We start from the raw sequence: 20,526 nt of genomic DNA, 5'->3' as shown, positions 1-20,526 counted from the left end.
TGTCTCTATCTGCTCTGTCTGCTCCCCAGAAGTCGCTGCCTAACAGTAGGGCCGATTCCTAATTGCTTATTCATGTTCACGTTTGACACCCTCCTCCCTTTCATTTCAGTTAAAAACTCTCAGGATGGTTTCTAAAACAATGAGCAAACTAATTTTTAATGAGTTTTTTTTAAATAAAAAACAACCCATAGAACAGGCTGACCACATAAACCCCCAAATCAGGAATCAAAATCTAACAGACGTCAGAAAATAAAAATGTTTTCTTCTAGCACCAAAACAGATTACAACTCAGCTGCCACTTAGCAGATTTCCATAGCTGGGACAGCATTCTAGAAAAAGGATGTCTCTGTCCAGTCAGTAAAATGCTATCCTCAAGCGATCCTTGAAAGATATCGGACATGTTTGTAATTTTTAGGTATTAAATGTACTTAAGGAGATCATGACTTGTTTGTTATGCCAGGAGCAAAACCTTCTTGACCAGTTGCCCCTGATTCCCACAAAAGCATGTGCCACAACAGAGGCATGGGCTTCAAGGTATCACAGGTGTCTCTCTCGCTTTTCTTAATGAAAAAACGGAACTCCAGGTTTAGGCTAATTGTACCCAAAGGCAGGAATTGGCGCATGATCCCTAAATCAGCTCTTCCGCCCTTAACAAAGATGGCTAACACACCATCCGGAAATGCCTCCCGTCCCATTTAGGTCCGCCTATGAAAGCACAGGCTGGTGGGCACATGATGTTGAGTGACAACCAGATATGAAGATACAAAAATCTGTTCGCATGCACGTGTATCTGAAGAAGTGTGCATGCACACGAAAGCTCATACCAAGAACTAACTTAGTTGGTCTTTAAGGTGCTACTGGAAGGAAAAAAATTTTTTGTTTTGACTATGGCAGACCAACACGGCTACCTATCTGTAACTGTTCGCATGCACGGTTCAAGAAGGAAAACAGAAACGGATTTTCATTTACAGTATTTTTAAAGAGGTATTTCCACCACTTCCTATGCAAGATCCCTTTAAAACTGGAATTGCAAGGAACAGGATTGCATGCAGCCTGTCACTGAACTGTAGAGATAATATCTCTCCCATTGAAATGTACAGTACTTTGTTTTCGTCATGTGGTGTGTCAGAGGTTGGTTTGCTTGAAATCCAATTCATTGTCTTCTTGGCTGTAAAAGTGAAGATGAATGATTGCTCTCTCCGCCTTAATTTGATACAGGAATCACTACCTCCAAGCCCTGAAGCTGGTTAGATGCACAAAATTAATAGTAAAGAGCACATGCATGCATTTATATTTTTAAGAAATGAGTTTTATTTGTAAATATTTTGTTCAGGAACAATAAGCACAAAGCAAAACAGATATTTGGACGTCAGAAACTTCACACATTTTCTCAATGGTGGGTAGACCAAGTCAAAGAGCAAATACAATTAGGGTCTGCTTCTCCATCTTGCTGTGACTCCCAACAAACATCCCTTTGCCCCAAGCCCACAACCTTTGAGAGGAGGGGGAGGCACTTGCTAAGCTGCTGCATAGAGAGCCCCCCTTCCTCTTTTAAACCACACTGGGGCAGCCTGCCATTCCTCATGCTGTGAACTGTCGAGCGTGATGACCACTTACGTTTTTATGTATATAAGGGAGAAAGTGGAAAAAACAATCCCTCTTCAATACAGAGTAGTACTTCTGCCTTTTCGGAAAGAGGAGCACATGTTCGAAAAAAAATACATTTTCTATAAAATTTGCCATGCTGTGTCATCATCTGAGCGTCGATTTCTCAGCTAAAGCAATGCTCCGAACCAGCCTTTGACAGCCCATCAGGTGTTTTGAACTACAGCTTCCATCAGCTACAGCCAGTACAAAACATTGGGTGGGAGAGTGGCCGATGTTTTCTAAAGCTGGCCAAGACTATTCCCACATCTCATGTGCTAGCCTTGTAATGAGAACCTAGAGGTTGTTTCTAACCTCTAGGAATCATTAGCAGCTGCTAAGAGAAATGTTATCAGATCTTTGTGCAACACACCCACAAACGTGTGTGTGTGTGTGTGTGTGTGCAGATATTGAGGATGATAAGTCCCAACGGGCTTTTGTTTTGTTTTTTAATTGCCTGTTGTGTAATTTGCAAATACGCCTCTCACCAGTTCCTGAAAGCTCATTACTAGGGACGATTATCTATTTTGCTTCCTCTTATTTCCTCATTTTCTTCAGCTGAGTTCTCCATATTTCCACATCCACATCCATTTGCATTTTTATTTTCAGCCCTCATGAGAATTCCTCAGCCTTTTAGAGCCTTTTACCACTTTATATACACCTGTTCGTATGCAATTTTGCCTAATATACACAATTTTGTAAATCCACTCCCCTTCATATTTGTATGACATTTTCACTAAGAGATGCGTTTTGCACACACTGTACCTGTATATATGTATTTTGCACAAGTTACTTCGACTGAAGAATTTCAAAGAATGGCTGTGTTTCCATTCTGGAAAATGCAGATTTGGTAGATACACCTTTAAAACATGAACTGAATTGCATTTCTCCCTCCTCCCCTACACATGTGGGCAATGTTCCCCATACTGTATGAGTTAGAGCTTCCTGGTTTTATGTGTTATGGTTTTAGTGCATTTGGGGGGGCAGATATAAGTGCTAAGAATACAGGGATCCCTAAATCTGACTCCCAGTTATAAATATATTGGTAGTGACGGGGAAGTAGCTGGGTAGCGAAAACGCAGATGGAAAATGCATTGTCTGGTTGGCAAACTGTGAACCTGCTCAACCGGTTTCTGCACCCTGTGGATTTGCTATGTTTCTATCTGGCTAGTATTTCTGAGTCCAGTGTTAATGTCAGCCAATTTAAACAACAGATTTTTAGTAGTGTCTGCTCAGCTTCCCATCTGGGAGACCAAGCAGTCGCATTGAGGCCATTTCATTAGCTTAGAACAGAGGTCTTTAGTCTCTCCTTAACCCCATCCTTAACCCCAACTTCGGCCACCCAACTCAACTGGATTTATTGTATACAGTGGTACCTCTGGTTACACACGCTTCAGGTTACATACACTTCAGGTTACAGACTCTGCTAACCCAGAAATAGTGCTTCAGGATAAGAACAGAAATCGGGCTCCGGTGCCGCGGCAACAGCAGGAGGCCCCATTAGCTAAAGTGGTGCTTCAGGTTAAGAACAGTTTCAGGTTAAGAACAGACCTACGGAACGAATTAAATACTTAACCTGAGGTACCACTGTACACCTCTCTCTCCTCCTGAACAAGGACATGGAAATGAGATTGCAGAATGCAGCTGGTCATCAGAACTTGTAACCAATAACTCATACCTGAGCTTGCATTTTTTTCCCTTCCCTCCCCGCTTATTTTTTCTTTTGTTCCATGTATGTATGTTTGTTTGTTTAAGATTGCAAAACAGAAAGTAAGAAGTGCCTTTTTTCAATGATCTGTAAGCCATGATGGGAGACTTTCCCCCTTCCAGCTGACGAGTGGGATAAAAATTATTTAAATAAACCGGGTAGCGGTTTTCTGGACTGTACCACTTTATGCTACATTTAGGGGAGTACACTTTTGAATATTCCACTCTCTGTTTTCTTTTTCAGAAATACATGCCACAAATAGTAACTGAGCACATTGCAATTGATTCAGAGGAGCCCTGTCATGCTCACCCCCCCCATGTAAGAGCACTTGAAAACCACAAAGACACCTTTCCCCATTGCCTGAAGTTTTGTAGTCCTTCCTTGTAGCCCTTCATATGTTGGACTCCATCTCCCATCAGCCCTAGCAGCCAACAGGGCTAAGAGTTAGGGATCATGGGAGTTGTGGTCCAGGAACAACTAAAGAGCACCAGTTAAGGGAAGGCCTAGAGCAGAAAATTCAGAATGCCTCTCCAGCAGTTTATATTTTAGCTTCATGTTTCATTTTACCATTTTGATTGCATTGTTTTTAGGGTTTGCGGCTATTAACTTCCTTAGGCCAGAGAAATAAGTCAACATAGGGAATGATTCCTCAGGAAGTTCTATACAATTGATGATATATTTTGTGGTTTTATATTTTGATTTTGTTCTGTGAACTGCCCTGAGACCTCTGAGTATAGGACAGTATATTATTATTATTATTATTATTATTATTATTATTATTATTATTACACCCCACAATCCCAACTGTAACAAATGACTCAAGTGCTGAACATGTGCTTGAGTTTGCTTGTTTTCCTCATCCCGCCTCATCCCCCTTTTCCTTTTGTGATGCAACGTGTGCATGGTAAGCTTGCAGAACAGGGATTGTCTCCTTCTTAATCTTTTCTGCAAGGTCCTGTTTTTATTCCCTCTCCCCGCCCCGAAAAACCCTACCGTGAACAGACATAGCCATGCATACCAACTCAGATGTTTATTAACATTTCTCATCTTCAAGGTAACTGAAAAACTAAAATTGAGGTGTGGGAGGGAGAAAAACAAAAGTTCTATGTTTCTGGACACTCTGGACAGAACGTGTCCATCGGGAAAAATTTATTTCCTTGGGCCTCCGGTTTTCCACACACTCAAGAATTTCGACAGAGAAGTTCATAAGCAAAGAGATAGCTGGGCCTCTTCCTAAGCTTTTCCCTCCCTCTCTGAAAATGTGTCGCTGGTACAACTTGAAACCCACTTGCTGAGCAAAGATCCCACAACCACCCCCAAAAAAACTAACTGAGGTGAGAACCTACCCTGTAAACTGCTTTTTTAAAAAATGTGCAGGATTTTCAGACATTCAGGACCAGTGCCATGCAGGCAGGTCTGGCACACCTGTTGCAGGTGCATGGAGCGTAAACGAGGCAGGTGGATTTAAGGCAATCCATTAATAGAAGCAAGCCTTGCGTGGAGAGAGCCACCCCATCTTGCCCCTCCAATACATTTTTTGCTGAAACCTTCCCAGAGGTTGAGAGGTGCCTGCTGTTCTTGGGAACAGGCAGAACGATGAGAGCGGAAAAGCAGCGCCTTCCAGTACACGGCTGATGGCAGCCGCTTCCGAAGGATGGGTCCCAGGCTATGCAGGCCGGGTCTTGAAAGGAAGGACTTTGCACTGTGCGCTTGTGGAATTCACTGCAGATGGCAGTGATGGGCAGTAAGGGGAGGTGGCTTTTTGAGGAGGCGGAGGGAGGCTTAAACACATCCACAGAGCAGGTGTGGCTAACCTGCGGCCCTGCAGATGCCGTTGGATTCCCAACGCCCACCAGCCGCATCTGGGAGCACGGCCGATGGTCAGGAATGATGGGATTTGTAGTCCAGCGACATCTGGAGGGCCCCAGGTTCACTGTATAACAGCCAGAAGGGGATTTGTTATTTTGGTAAAGGACACACCAGAGCAGGGTCTTCAGCTATTTTTGTGGACTACAATTCCCATCATCCCTGACCACTGGGTCCAGCTGGCTAGGGCTGATGGGAGTTGTAGTCCAAAAAAACCAGCTTTGGGAAATCCTGTAGCAGAGAAATGTGGATGTGTTGGGTCAGGGCTGATGCGAGTTGTAGTCCAAAGCATCTGGAGAGCACTCAGTCCAATCCGGCAAGGAGTCCCAAAACTTCCCCCTGCTCTTTTAACCCTATGCCTGCCGCAGGGGTGGGGAAATTCTGCTCCGAGGGCCACAGGCGGCCCTCAGCGTAATTTCAGAAGCCACCTGCACGCAACCAGTTCACACCTGTGGCGTGAGCGATCCATTGTGATCCCAGCAGCCTGGTGGGTTGGGGGGAGAGGAAGAGAAAGAAGCAGTGGGGGGGGGGAGAGAACTGGGGTAGCCCTGCGAACCACTGGCCTGTGGCCTGTGACCAATTAGCCTTGAAGAAATGCAGCCCCAAGTGGGAAGGAAGGCCCGCCGGGTCTCAGGCACCATGTAAACACAGAGGCAGGGCTACAGAGCTTGAGAGACAGAAGGCAGCTCTCCTCTTCCCATTAGCGTTGCCAAATCAATCCCCGCTACCCTAAAAAAACTGCTGGTGGGCAACATCCCACAGTAGGGACTGGAAGAGACCAGTAGGTCTCCGTATCCAACTGCAAAAATAATCCACCCCAACCGCCCCAAATTAAATTCCCCCACCACCCTTGGGAATGTTCCTTCCACCCCTCTGCCCCATGAACCCACCCCTCCCAAGGGGAAGAAGCGTTTTTAGGATTGCCGCCTTTGTGGGGGGGGTGGGGGGGGAGAAAGCTCCATCAGGCGTGGTTAATCTTCAGCTCTTTTGTCTGCTCCTCCACCTTCTGGAAGTCTTCTTCCACTTTCTTGTCCGGAAGTAGCACTTCGACCGAGTAACTGATTTTCTTGGCATGGATGTAGCTGTATGTGTTGTCAAACCGCAGGACGTCTGTGTGGGCAGAGGAAAAGGACAGCAAAGTGTCATGTCAGGGCTGCCATCGCCCCTTTCCAAAACTCCCGGGAGCCCAGAGTGCCACCGAGCAAGTACAGTTGTGCCTTGGTCCTCGGATGTTTTGGCTCCGAGCGCCACAAACTCGGTATTGAGTGTTCCAGTTTGAAAACGTTCTATGCAATGTCTGATGGCTGCAGGAAGCCACACTTTGGTTTCTGAATGTTTTGGAAGTCGAACAGACTTCCAGAATGGATTCCGTTCGACTTCCAAGGTACGACTGTACAGTGGTACCTCTGGTTACGTACTTAATTCGTTCCGGAGGTCCATTCTTAACCTGAAACTGTTCTTAACCTGAGACACCACTTTAGCTAATGGGACCTCCTGCTGCTGCCACACCGCCGGAGCATGATTTCTGTTCTCATCCTGAAGCAAAGTTCTTAACCTGAGGTATTATTTCTGGGTTAGCGGAGTCTGTAACCTGAAGCGTATGTAACCCAAGGTACGACTGTACTATATATATATATATATATATATATATATATATATATATATATATACACGGCTTGGCTCCCGAACAAATCGGCTCTCAAACGCCACAAACCTGGAAGTGAGTGTTCTAGTTTGCGAACGTTTTTTGGAAGCCAAACATCCGATACAGCTTCCGCAGCTTCCAATTGGCTGCAGGAAGCTCCTGCAGCCAATCAGAAGCCGACCCTTGGTTTTCGAACCGTTTCAGGAGTCGAACGGACTCATAGAACGGATTAAGTTTGTGAACCAAGGTACCACTGTAATATATTATGTATAATATTATCTGATTCCTGCATTGCAGGGGGTTGGACTAGATGACCCACGAGACCCCTTCTAACTCTACAATTCTATGTAAGTACATGCTGTGCAGAAATGATACACTGGGGGCTAGATTGCATAAGAGCGTTATTACAGCGCATGATACATGCGGGGGGGGGGCAGGTCAGAATTCCCCATGAAATTCTATACAAAATAAAGTTCATCCCTCCAGATGAACTCAAGTCCATTCAGGGAAGACCGGGGGGGGGGGGGAGGAGCTGGAAAGTGAGAGATCTGGGTACCACTTACAGATCCCTGGATCCGCACAGGTGATCGAGCCGTCTTCAGGCACCATGTGGGCGTTGTAGCGCTGGTTGGGATGCACTTCCTCCATTTCGCTGGCGTGCTGGCGCGCCCCAACTTTGGTCTTCAGGTAGACGCCAAAGCCTATATCGGCCCCGTCGGACATGAACTGCCACCTATACGCAGGGATATCAGAGGGGCGAGGGGAGAAGTGAAGGACGGTTGGCAATTATGAAAAGCATTCATTCCTCTGCATTCCTCCGCATAGTATAGTCTGTGCCCCATTTTGCCTGGCGATGCCCCCATCCCCATTTCTAAAGTCCTCCTTTGATGTTTGTGCAGAGTGCGTACAGTGGTACCTCGGGTTACATACGCTTCAGGTTACATACGCTTCAGGTTACAGACTCCGCTAACCCAGAAATAGTGCTTCAGGTTAAGAACTTTGCTTCAGGATGAGAACAGAAATCGTGCTCTGGCAGCGCGGCGGCAGCAGGAGGCCCCATTAGCTAAAGTGGTGCTTCAGGTTAAGAACAGTTTCAGGTTAAGAACGGACCTCTGGAACAAATTAAGTACTTAACCCGAGCTACCACTGTATAGTCCAGCAAAGGTCCCCTGCATCTTTTATTAAAAGCTTACCGCTGAACAATAATGGTTTTAATGATGAAATAGCCTGTTTAATGTCAGTTCTTGTTTGGGGAGGTGATGGCAGGGTTAGATTGCTGGACTGGAGTGTGTGCCCACTCACCCCCTTGCCCAAAGCTGCTGAACGCCAACTCCCATTGGCCCCAGCCAGCGTGGCCAATGTCCAGGGATGATGGGAGTTGTAGTTCAGTGTGGTGGAGTGGCCAGAGCGTTCAGTTATGCCATGGACGGCCAGAGATCACATCCCCAACCCAGCCATGAATCCCACCAGGTGACTTTAGGCCACAGTCACTCACTCTGGACCTAACCTACCTGGCAGCATTGTCCTGTGGGTGAAATGGGATGAGAGAACCACACATCGCCCTGAGCTCCTTGAAGGGTGGGCCAGGAAAATATTAAAAAAGGTGTGCTGCCAGAATTCCACTTTCCTCAGCCCACGGTTTACTCCTGCCTCGGCTTACCTCAGCACACAGCCCGGGAAGAGGATCTCGTATTCCAGCTGCTGCGAGGAGCCCCGATTCACCATCACCGAATGCTCATACTGCTGCTTCAGCTGGTCCCGTACGTAGTATTTCTTGGGGACTTCTCCACCATGGTTAAGCTGCGCACAAGACCACATCGGTGAGGAGACTGAGGCTGCGGCTGCTGAGAACACCTGCTCAACGCTAGTTCCCTGCTGTTGTCCTCTACACTCCCTATTCCGATGCATCGAGCTCAGAGACTGAAAGAGCTGCTTCCCCCTATATCGATATAAGCCTGGTTGCTTGGCAGGTGGTGATGTCTTGCATCTAGAAGCCTCCACCTCAGCGGCCTGGAACAAAGTCTAAGGCCTTTTTGGGTCTGGACAGCCATAGCCCTAGACCTGGCCTGTGCTCCAGGAGTAGCCCATGCAGGTGCCCTACAACTCCCAACATCTCTTGATGGCAGCTCCATTAGGGCAAATGGGGCACTGCCCCTCAGCCTGACCTCAGCCAGCCTCCACCTGCATGCCTTAAGTGGGTGCCCTGGATATTGGGTTCTTCTTCTTCTTTAGTGCTGCGCTGGTAGAACTCAGCAAGGAAGAGAAAGATGGGGACAAATCTACTATTAGTTTGCTCCACCTGTCAGTGGCTCTGGCGCCACCTACTGTTCACCTCCTGGGCTTCCGCCCTATCGGTCCAAATGGGCACCCACCACCATTGCTGCGCCCCCTCCCCCCGAAGAGGGATTGATTGTTAAGCCACTCTGGGAATTGTAGCTCTGGGTGGGGAATAGGGGTCTCTTCAGGATCATAGCTGTCAACGTTCCCCCTTTTTAAAGGGAAATTCCATTATTCCGAATAGGATTCCTCACAAGAAAAGGGAAAAGTTGACAGCTATGCTCAGGATACTCTCGGTATCCTGAACAAACTGCAGCTCCCAGGATTCTTAGGGAGAAGCCATGGAAGTGGTGTCATGGTGCTTTCAACATATGGTGTGAATGTGGCCCTGGTCTTAATTCTGTAAAAACCATTCCACTCGGAGCCAAAGTAATTAGCTCTGAATTGTTAGCTTTCTAGTGGCCTGTCTTAGTACAAGAGGTATGGCCTAGAAAATCTTGATCAATTGATAATTAACCTAGCAGTCAAAGAAGCGCTCCCATAAACAAAAAAAAAATTGCTTGTTATTTAGATGTTGACTGGGTTGTAATCAGCTCGCACCACGTTCTCTAGCAAGTGTGTGCAAAGCAGTAACGTGCTTTTGAGAATTTAAAGGTGGGCCACAAGTCCTGGAAACCAGAAGGAGGCAGAGTTAGTATCCCCTCTGCGTGGCTGCCTGGGTCCAGCTCTTTCCAGCTGCTTCCTCCCTTGCAAACTTGTGTCTTGTTCCTCTATATCCAGACTCCAGTCTTTGCTGGACTTTTCAAAGTGTTGGTGCTGACCTTTAACGGCCTCGGCCCAGTATACCTGAAGGAGCGTCTCCACCCCCATCGTTCAGCCCGGACACTAAGGTCCAGCGCCGAGGGCCTTCTGGCAGTTCCTTCATTGCAAGAAGTAAGGTTACAGGGAACCAGGCAGAGGGCCTTCTCGGTAGTGGCACCCGCCCTGTGGAACGCCCTCCCACCAGATGTCAAAGAGAAAAACAACTACCAGACTTTTAGAAGACATCTGAAGGCAGCCCTGTTTAGGGAAGCTTTTAATGTTTAATAGGTTATTGTATTTTAATATTCTGTTGGAAGCCGCCCAGAGCGGCTGGGGAAATTTAGGCCACCAAACTTCCCTAGCTGCTGGGGATAGACCCCTGCCCCACCCTGCCCAAGGGCTAAGGACCCCCGAGTGCTACCTGATGAGTGTCCATACCATAGTCTTGCATTTGGGGTCTCCATCTGGGTCGGTGAGGGTTCCCCCATATTCCTTGGGGATCTGTGAGGGGTCGATGTGCTTTTGCAAAACCTCCTTCCAGTTAGCTGGGAGAAAAGCGAGAGGGTTCATTTATTGGATAGAAATTGATTTCCAACCGACTCAATACAACAGGCAAGCAATTTGTCTAAGGCAGGGGTCGGCAAAGTTTTTGTGGCTTGGGGCGGTTCACGGTTCCGCAGAAACATGCACAAACGCTATTTCTGGTGCTCCTTCCGGCGCAGAGGAGGCGTGCACAGCTCCCCATTGGCCACAGGAGCTTCCTGCGGCCAATAGGAAGCAGGCCAGCATCGTGGGCCTTAGACTGCTGACCCCTGGTCTAAGGGGATTATGAGAAAGCTGGAGATTAACCAGCAAAGGTCAATATTCTCCAGAGCTGACATTTACTCTTCAAATATCTGAAGGGCTGTCATGTGGGAAATGGAGCAAGCTTGTTTTCTGCTGCTCCAGAGGTAAGGGCCAGAAGCGATGGATTTAAATTACAGTGGTACCTCGGGTTACATACGCTTCAGGTTACAGACTCCGCTAACCCAGAAATAGTACCTCAGGTTAAGAACTTTGCTTCAGGATGAGAACAGAAATCATGTGGCAGCGGGAGGCCCCGTTAGCTAAAGTGGTGCTTCAGGTTAAGAACAGTTTCAGGTTAAGAACGGACCTCCGGAACGAATTAAGTACGTATCCAGAGGTACCACTGTACAAGAAAGGAGATTCCAACAGCATCAGTAAGAACTTTCTGGTGGTAAGAGCCTTTCAATAGTGGAATGGACTATCTCAGAAAGTGGTGGAGGTTTTTAAATAGAGGCTGAAAGGCCGCCTGTCAGGGATTCTTCAGCTGTCATTCCTGCATTGCAGGGGTTGGACTAGATGAACCTTGGTGTACCATTCAACACTCCAATTTTATGATTCCTTGAGCCAGCTCATTTCTCTCGCATCCCTCCTGCACCCTGCTGTTGAGAACGCAGCGGCTGAACAGGTCAGCAACCTTGCGGTCACTTTTCAGGGAACATTCCTCGGTCGCTGGCCCAGGTAGGCCTCTGAGGGCAAACATTAGTCTCACTAACCAGGTAAGCAAAAGTCCCTGGAGTCCACAGTCCAAACCCCCCCAATATTTCCCCCTCCTCCAATGTGCCAGATTTTGTATAAGCCGCTAGCTGTCTGTGTCGTATCCAGACCCGCATCTCAACACAAAGCCTTGGCAAGATTTGGGGTGCATTTGGGGAATATTGCGTTAGTTAGTGTTTTTATTTTAATAATTGATTTGTTAACCAAAAAACAAAACACCAAATATAACAAGAAAACAAAAAAATTAAAAAATTAAACTACAAAGCATCATAGTCTGGAAGGACAAATGTACACAGATTATTAAGTACTAATGTGTACAAAGATTCCCTTTATAGAGCTTTATAAAAACAAAAATATTCAACAGTTTTATAAGAAAAAAACATCAAGTCATATATTTAAAAAACAGCCATTTGAACTCTGCTCGTTAGATACTTTTAGCTTTCCTAATTATAACATGGGTGCTTTGGTATGGCTTTCTAATGTTCCTTTTGCACTGTAGTATCTGTTGGTAACTGGATTTTAAAATAATATACTGGCACGTTGTTCAATCACACTTGCGGGCGTCATGGACACAGTGGTGAATGTCAACACCACTACCCTGACCCTTTTCACACACAAATGGGCTTCAGTTCCCCTGTGATCCCCTCAAAAATGGCAGGAAAGAACTGCCCCAAATGTCATCAATTTCCTCCCATGATTTTCCGGCTTAAGGGGTCTGCTAATAAGATTTCCCCCTGGAATCAGATAATGCAGAAAAGAGCACTAAAGATGCACTGTACTCCATTGGTTTTTTTTTTCGGAAATGGCTTTTATGTGGTGAGAAAGTTCAAATATAAGATGAGAACTGCTGTGTGATTTCAGCCTTGGTTGGTTGAGGGGGATAGTAACATACTAGAGTTCCCTCCCCCAAATACTTTCTAATCATCCCTACCTCCAAAACAACAATAATGTTCTGTGCATGCTTTTATATTCGGTATTGACAATACAGTGGTACCTCGGGTTACATACGCTTCAGGTTACATTTGCTTCAGGTTACAGACTCCGCTAACCCAGAAATAGTGCTTCAGGTTAAGAACTTTGCTTCAGGATGAGAACAGAAATCATGTAGCGGCAGCAGGAGGCCCCGTTAGCTAAAGTGGTGCTTCAGGTTAAGAACAGTTTCAGGTTAAGTACGGACCTCCGGAACGAATTAAGTACTTAACCCGAGGTACCACTGTATATCAGCCCTCCTCTCTAACTAGCACCTGTCAACAGCCATTCCATCAGCTCTGCCAAAACACCAGCTCCATCAGGTACCTCCTACCCAGAAACTGTTTCTATTATTTTTATTTTTATTTATTAAATTTATATTCCGCCCTTCATCCAAAGATCACAGAGTGGTTCACAACATAAAATACCAGCTGGCCACTATACAAACAACTGTTTAAGAATTGGTGGCCTGAGTTTGCTTTTTTCCTCTTCCCTCCCCATCCCCTTTCCCTTGTGTGTCGTGGGTGGAGACTGTCTTGTTCTAAGTGATTGGATGTGAGCCACTCCAAGAGCCCCCCCCCTTTGGTTGAAGAGCGGGCCGCAAATGTCTCTAAATAAATAAAGAGGCGTACACCAAGCCTTTCCCCAAGCTGGTGTCATCCAGATGTTTTTGAACCACAGCTCCCAGCCATCCCTGTACCTTTGCAGTGATGGGCCAGAACCGTGGAAGATCGCTGTGCAACCGGGGCAGGGACGCTGCTTGTGTGCATTTGCTGTTTTACATTGCCAGAAGTTAAAAGAAGATAGGGATATGGCAAATTTACTTTTAAAGAGAAAGCTAGATGTTCAGCAAAAAAAATATGAGGCAGGTGGTAGGCGAGTGGAATAATTGCTCTGTCTTCCTGTGGCTAACAGCTCTGCTCCCATATATGACTGTGGAGTGGAGTTTTAAACAGCTAAGGGCAGATTTTCTGAATGGATTCATTCATTCATTCATTTCTGCTGCCCAGAATACAGGGAAGCCTTATGATGTCTGCTGCAGGGTAAAAACAAGGGACTTGGAAAAAGACATACCTAGCCAGGCAGCGGCAGGAGGAGCCTTAGGCAATCTGCTTTAAATTTCCCTTCAGCCATACAGAGGAAGGATAGGTCCCAGGGAAAGGAGGAGGAACCTTTTCCTCCCAGCTTGGGACTTCAGGGTGGTGATTTGCAGAGCAAGCAACTGTTTCTAAGAAGAGACGTCATGTATGCCTCCAGACAGACACAGAGCCTTGGCTGAAATTCAGAGGAACCAAATTCCCAAACAAATACAGAATAAGCTTGGCTCACATGGGTAAGCACTGGGCAAACATCAGGCTTTCGGGATCAACTTTGCTTTGCTTTACTAGAGTAGAATTCCCCAGATCCGCGAATAGGAGCCAGGAGCAAACAACACTCAGATTTAGCAGACTCCAAGCACAGGAGTTTTACTTTTGAGCAGTAGAGCTGGGTGTGCACAAATCCATTTCTAGTCTCCCACTTGATTTGTTTCAACAATATAATTCTCAGAGACCAAGCTAAGGTGTACTGCTCTGATGAGGAATGGTGAGAGCCTCCCCCTCCCCCTGCTCCTGCCCAGGAGCAGTGGAGCAGTATAGATTTGGAGCAGCGGTTTGCAGAGGGGCATAGTTTTGAAGACAAAAGTTGGGAAGAACTGGGGGGTGAACAGCAAAGTGAAGAAGAACCAGAAGAGAGAGAGCTAACAGACTCTCTCTCGCTGGAAGGTGTCCAGCCTATCAGTCCAAGGTCACGTAGAGCAGATAAGGTGGTAACACAAAAAGCAAGGTGGTTGCGAGACCAGGTTGCAGGTGACTATGGGGGAAGTGGGTGGAATCCTTAATTGGGAACACCTTCAGTCTGTGAATCTTTGTCAAGCCATCTAAAGATCAACTGGCAGATCCCAATTTAGCTTCTTCATATAGCTGTTGTGGGACACAGGTGGTCTAAACCACTGAGCCTAGGGCTTGCCGATCAGAAGGTCGGCGGTTCGAATCCCGCGACGGCGTGAGCTCCCATTGTTCAGTCCCAGCTCCTGCCAACCTAGCAGTTTGAAAGCAAACCAGTGCAGGTAGATAAATAGGTACCGCTCCGGCAGAAAGGTAAACGGCGTTTCCGTGCACTGCTCTGGTTTGCCAGAAGCGGCTTAGTCATGCTGGCCCCATGACCCGGAAGCTGTACGCCGGCTCCCTCAGCCAGTAAAGTGACATGAGCGCCGCAACCCCAGAGTTGTCCGCGACTGGACCTAACGGTCAGGGGTCCCTTTTAGCTTTATAGCTGTTGTAGAGGAAGGGCTCACGACTCAGTGGCAGAGCATCCATCTTGCATGCAGAAAGTCCCAGCTTCAATCCCCAAAGGCAGCACCTCCAGCTCGGGCTGGGAGAGACTTCCTGCCTGAAACCCTGGAGAGCTGCTGCCAGTCAGTGCAGACAATACTGAGCTGAATAGACCAATGATCCAAGCCTGTAGAAGGCAGTTTCCTATGTTCCTATGATTTCCATGTGCTGTGTACACTACCAGGAAAGAAATGGGTGATATGCACCCAAGGAGAAACTAGCAAGGTATTAAATGCAGAGTCCAAATGGCAGGGGCTTAACACACTTGTATTTGCTTTGCTTGCCACATTTTATAGTGGGAGGGGGGGCGGTTTGGTCTTTTTTTGGGGAGGGGAAGTACTTGGCTCTCCCTCTGTTATGTTTCCCGTTTCCTAGAAATGTTGGAACCAGCAAAGGCAGATCCTACTCACCTCCTAGGACCACAATCTTCTTGCGAGTATCTTCACTCAGAAAGTGCTTCACCAGGTTGTAAGCCACGGGGAAGAGCCTGGGAGCTGTAACAGGGGCAAAGAAATCGACTGAGTGGCATGTGGTCCCCAGATATTTCCCATGACATCCTCAGGCTTTAAAGGGGTTTTCCACCCCAAGTTTTGCTTCCAAGGCTCACCTTTTATAACGTAGACTTGTTTAAGGGATTCAGGATAGTTCTCTTCAAACATGGCAAGAAGCTGAAAGGGTAGGGGGGAAAATGAGTCAGGAAAACATTTCAGAGGTGCTTTATATGCCAAATTATGGAAGCAATTAATGTATCTAGATTCACTAACATTTAAAGGTAAAGGTAAAGGACCCCTGTCAGTTATGTCCAATTGCAGACGACTCTGGGGTTGTGGTGCTCATCTCGCTTTACAGGCCGAGGAAGCCGGTGTTTGTCCGCTGACAGTTTTTCCGACTAAGCCGCTTCTGGTGCAACCAGAGCAGCGCACGGAAACGCTGTTTACCTTCCCGCCGGAGCAGTACCTATTTATCTACTTGCAGTTTTTTGGCGTGCTTTCGCACTGCTAGGTTGGCAGGAGCTGGGACTGAGCAACGGGAGCTCACCCTGTTGTGGGGATTCAAACTGCCAACCTTCTGATCGGCAAGCCCAAGAGTCTCAGTTGTTTAGACCACAGTGCCACCCGCGTCCCTTTCTCTAACATTTACTCTGCCCAGTTCCATCTAGAGAAGAGTTTCCCAAACTTGGGTCTTCAGCTGTTTTTGAGCAACAATTCCCATCATCTCTGACCACTGGTTCTGCTAGCTAGGGAGGATGGAAATTGTAATCCAAAAACAGCTGCAGACCCAAGTTTGAGAAACACTGGAGAGAAATAGTTGTCTGAGCTTACTTCCCTTCTTTCATGGGGTGTTTGTAGCTCTGAGGTTAGCTTATTGTTCATTTTAATTCATTCTGAAGTTTTTTGATAGTTGTTTCTAACTGTTTTTTTAAAAAATACTGTATTCCATAGTTTTATTCTTTCTGTAAGAACACATTTTTTATTTCTTTATTGCGTTCACATCCCACTGTTTCCCCCAGTGAGCTCAAGGCAGCATACATGGCTTTCTCCCTCCTCATTTAATCCCTGCAACAACCCTGTGAGGTAGGTTAGGCTGAGAGGCAGTGATTGGCCCAAGGTTCACGCAGTGAGCTTCATGGCCAAGTAGGGATTTGCACCCTGGTCTCCCGGGTCCAGAGTCCCACACTCTAACCACTACAATCAGTCAAACGGTATTAAAAATACAAAATACAAACAGAAAAATAAATCAATCCATATTGTGAATACTAACACTGCTCATAATATTTATTTGATTAACTACCTGCCCTTCACACATCACAACAGTTTTAAAAAACCAATTATTAAAAACAGCTCAAGACAGATTGCAGTTGCAAGAATAAGTTGGGTCCTTAAAAAATACACATCTCAGGGGTCAAAGGCGAGGACAAAAGAGATGTGTCTCCACAAAAAGGAGGTGGGAAGTCAAGGGGATCCGAAGGAATCCAGTATGTAGATAATACGATGTGTGATGAATGTAAATTTTAATATGGAAAATCAAATAAATATATTCGGGGGTTGGGGGGGAGTGATGTGTCTCTAGCATATGACGTACTGATGGTGCCACAGACAATTCTGTGGGGAGGGAATTCTTGGGACCAAGATACAGGACTAAAACTGCACCCCAGACAGCAGATACAATCATTCAGAGACGCAATGGGGTGGGTTCCCTGCCATTCTCACCTCAGAATAAGCATCCACAGCTGGCTTCCAGAGATGCTTCAGGCCCAGCCCTTCAAAATCGTAAATCATCATGACTGTTTCAACTCTCCTCCCCAGCTTGAGAGAGAGAGAGAGAGAGAGAGAGAGAGAGAGAGAGAAGACGAAACATGCTTTAGGCAAAAACATCTAAAACCATTCCTCCCCCTCTCTTTTGCCACATTGGTGTCCTCCAGATGTAATCATAGAATCTGTTATGTACTGAGTTGAATAGGATCCAAAAGGCAGCAGTCTGATTGGTCCTAGAACAATAGGATTCAGAATGCTGCAGTCTGATTGGTCCTAGAACAATAGGGTACAGAATGCAGCAGTCTGATTGGTCCACAGGAGCCACCAATTCCAGCTCCAGGTGGAAGTGAATCCGCAACCTGATTGGCCTACAGGTGAATCCCGGAATTAGCCAATCACGTGGGGCCCATTGTGTCAATAATGTATATAAAGCAGACATTCTGGGGGAACTTCCATTCCTCCTCACCACTATGAGCTGAATAAAGAACATGAAATCCACTCTCGACACTGAGTATATTTCAAAATCATAGAATTGTAGAGTCGGAAGGGACCGAACCCCTTGTAATCGGGAATCCATTTTGGACAATGTCTTAAAACTGTCCTGGCTAGGGTGAAATTACAGTCCAAAAACATCCGGGTGGCAGGATGGTGACTATTCTTTAAATTTAGCAGTTGAGATTGGATACCCCGCCATCCCATGGTCAGAATGTTGGTAGGTGACTGCGCTGAAGAATTCTGCACAAAAAATTCATAGCAAATGTAACAGGCGACCACATGCAGAAGACTATATTTTAAAGGAGAGCTCTTAAGAACGTTAAGACAAGCCTGCCAGAACTGTGGTTTGTTAAGTGCGCTTAAAGAGCTGTGGGAGCTGTGGTTTGTTACGGGTGCTGAAAGTTGTTAGGAGAGACCCTGATATTCCTCCTCACAGAGCTACCATTCCTGGAGTTCCCCGCGAAGAGGGAAAGCTTGCCAAACACTTTTGGGAATTGTAGCTTTGTGAGGGGAAGGGGAAGAAAAAAAACATGACTGTTTAAAGTTGTATCGTGGTGCGTTAAAAGTACAGGCTATCTCCAATTTGCGTGGGGGCTGTGTTCCAGGTCATCATGTGCAACGGTGGTGCATGCATAAGCCCATTATGCCCTGTCCTGTTACGACCCCTTTTTCGGTCACTGTGGTGCACACATACACACCCTCCAAGCGTCCCTATTTCCGGGACAGACCCGGATTTACAGAAGCCGGAGTCCCAGTTTCTGATTTGATCCCGGAATGTCTCATTTTTCCTTAAAAGGTAAAGGTACCCCTGCCCGTACGGGCCAGTCGTGACCGACTCTAGGGTTGTGCGCTCATCTCACTTAAGAGGCCGGGAGCCGGCGCCGTCCGAAGACACTTCCGGGTCACGTGCCAACGTGACGAAGCTGCACTGGTGAGCCAGCACCAGTGCCGCACACGGAAACGCCGTTTACCTTCCCGCTATAAAGCGGTACCTATTTATCTACTTGCACTTAGGGGTGCTTTCGAACTGCTAGGTGGGCAGGAGCTCACCCCGCCGCGGGGATTCGAACCACCGACCTTACGATCAGCAAGTCCTAGGCACTGAGGTTTTACCCACAGCGCCACCCATGTCCCTATTTTTCCCCATTCCACCCCCCCGTTCTTCCCCATTTTTCCTTAGGATGTCCCTATTTTCATTGGAGAAATGTTGGAGGGTACGGAGTTATGCAACCCCTGAGCCAAGGAGATAAGGATACAACCTTTAGAAGACACCTGAAGGCAGCCCTGTAATAGCAAACATGTTTAATATTTTATTATGTTTTTATATATGTTGGAAGCAGGCTAGAGTGGCTGGGCCAACCCAGTCAGATGGGCAGGGTGGTATGTATGTATGTATAATTAATTTAATTAAATTAAATTAAAATAATAAAATAATAAAATAAAATAAAATAAAATAAAAATAATGAAATTGGATGTCCCTATTTTCATTGGAGAAATATTGGATGTGCATGCGCGGTCATGCATCAATCGGACGCATGTAAAATTGGTTGTTGCCTGTATGACATGAATGTGGCGGACATGAAAACAGGCATTCTAGGCTGGGTACCAAGGCCTTACCTTCTCACTCTGCTCCACACACAGCTGCCGTAAAATCTCACAGTCCTGGAACTTTTTTTTAAGCAAATCTTGTTTCGAAGCTGAGAAGAGGATCCCTCTGGCGTCGAGAGGTCCAATGATCTCGTACCAGATGGGGCAGCCTTCCTGGTCGAAACCGCATCTTCCCCCGGCCATGTACTTTGTAATGACCTGTGGGGGCCAAGATACAAGCAGGTGAGCAGGCCGAGGGTAAAGAGGCAGCCGGTTATGCATAAGAGGGAAATCTGGGGCAGGATCAGATGTATGGACGAAGCCAGTAAATTAGGAACGCACCTCTGGGGCCTTCCACTCCATGATATGATCTGCATCCATGTGCTTCCGGGTTTCAATATGCTGTTTCGGGGGGAAAAACCAAAAAGAGAAAGCTATTAGTGAAGAAGACAAATGGTGGACAGACATAGGTCATCTTAGGCCTCTTCCAGACGACTGGGATGCAGTACACACTGCGTGGTGCTGCCCTTGAAGACAATGCAGAAATGGCAACTGGCCCAAAATGCAGCTGCCAGATTATGGGCTGGCGTTAACCTTAGAGCTCATACAACCGCTGTTCTCAGACAGCAGCACTGGCTGCTGGTTTGTTTTCAGGCCCAATTCAAGGTGTTTATAAAGTCCTAAATTCTTATGGCCCCATTTCCAGAAAGGCCATCTCCTTCCCTACAGACACTCCTGGGAGTGAAGATCAGTGCTCAAAAGTTCAGGGGGGTGGGAGCCCAGGAGAGGGCCGTCTCTGTGGCAGCCCCTAAGTTGTTATATGCAAACGAGGCCACTTTTACAACGCCTTTTGGGACCCAATGTATTCTATGATATGTTGGGCCTGCTGGGATGCATTATACCAATGATCCTCAACCGTCCCCCCCACACACACCCAAAATAAAAAACTGAAAATTCCTGAGGGTCTTGATGGACCACTTAATGATTTTTCTGCCTGTTGTGGATGTGGTGCAATGTTATACTAGGGGCTGCATGGTTTTTAATTGTATTTTTATTGCTTTCTCATATACAGTGGTACCTCAGGTTAAGTACTTAATTCGTTCCCGAGGTCTGTACTTAACCTGAAACTGTTCTTAACCTGAAACACCACTTTAGCTAATGGGGCCTCCTGCTGCTGCCACGCCACCGAAGCACGATTTCTGTTCTCATCCTGAAGCAAAGTTCTTAACCTGAGGTACTATTTCTGGATTGGCGGAGTCTGTAACCTGAAGCGTATGTAACCTGAAGTGTATGTAACCTGAGGTACCACTGTATAGTGCATTTTGCTGTATTACAATTCCAGAGAAT

The 20,526-nt window shown here is 46.6% G+C and overlaps 1 protein-coding gene across 2 annotated transcripts in view; it reads right to left on the bottom strand.

The window, feature by feature from the left end:
• Positions 1–4,367: 4,367 nt before the first annotated feature.
• SEC14L2 (SEC14 like lipid binding 2) overlaps positions 4,368–20,526 on the bottom strand; it is a 37,043-nt gene continuing 20,884 nt past the window's right edge. For both annotated transcript variants that reach the window (XM_083590394.1, XM_083590395.1), the window contains 9 exons: positions 19,522–19,581; positions 19,210–19,398; positions 17,053–17,148; positions 15,450–15,510; positions 15,253–15,336; positions 10,380–10,486; positions 8,524–8,663; positions 7,427–7,596; positions 4,368–6,328 (listed from right to left, as the gene is read on the bottom strand). In XM_083590394.1, coding sequence (XP_083446520.1) covers positions 6,180–6,328; positions 7,427–7,596; positions 8,524–8,663; positions 10,380–10,486; positions 15,253–15,336; positions 15,450–15,510; positions 17,053–17,148; positions 19,210–19,398; positions 19,522–19,581 — 1,056 coding nt within the window. In that variant the 3' untranslated portion in view covers positions 4,368–6,179. The remainder of the gene's footprint in view (positions 6,329–7,426; positions 7,597–8,523; positions 8,664–10,379; positions 10,487–15,252; positions 15,337–15,449; positions 15,511–17,052; positions 17,149–19,209; positions 19,399–19,521; positions 19,582–20,526) is intronic.

The sequence above is a fragment of the Podarcis filfolensis genome, assembly GCF_964270895.1.
Source record: "Podarcis filfolensis genome assembly, chromosome: 16".
NCBI lineage: Eukaryota > Metazoa > Chordata > Lepidosauria > Squamata > Lacertidae > Podarcis > Podarcis filfolensis.
This window is presented reverse-complemented; position numbering and strand designations above follow the sequence as displayed.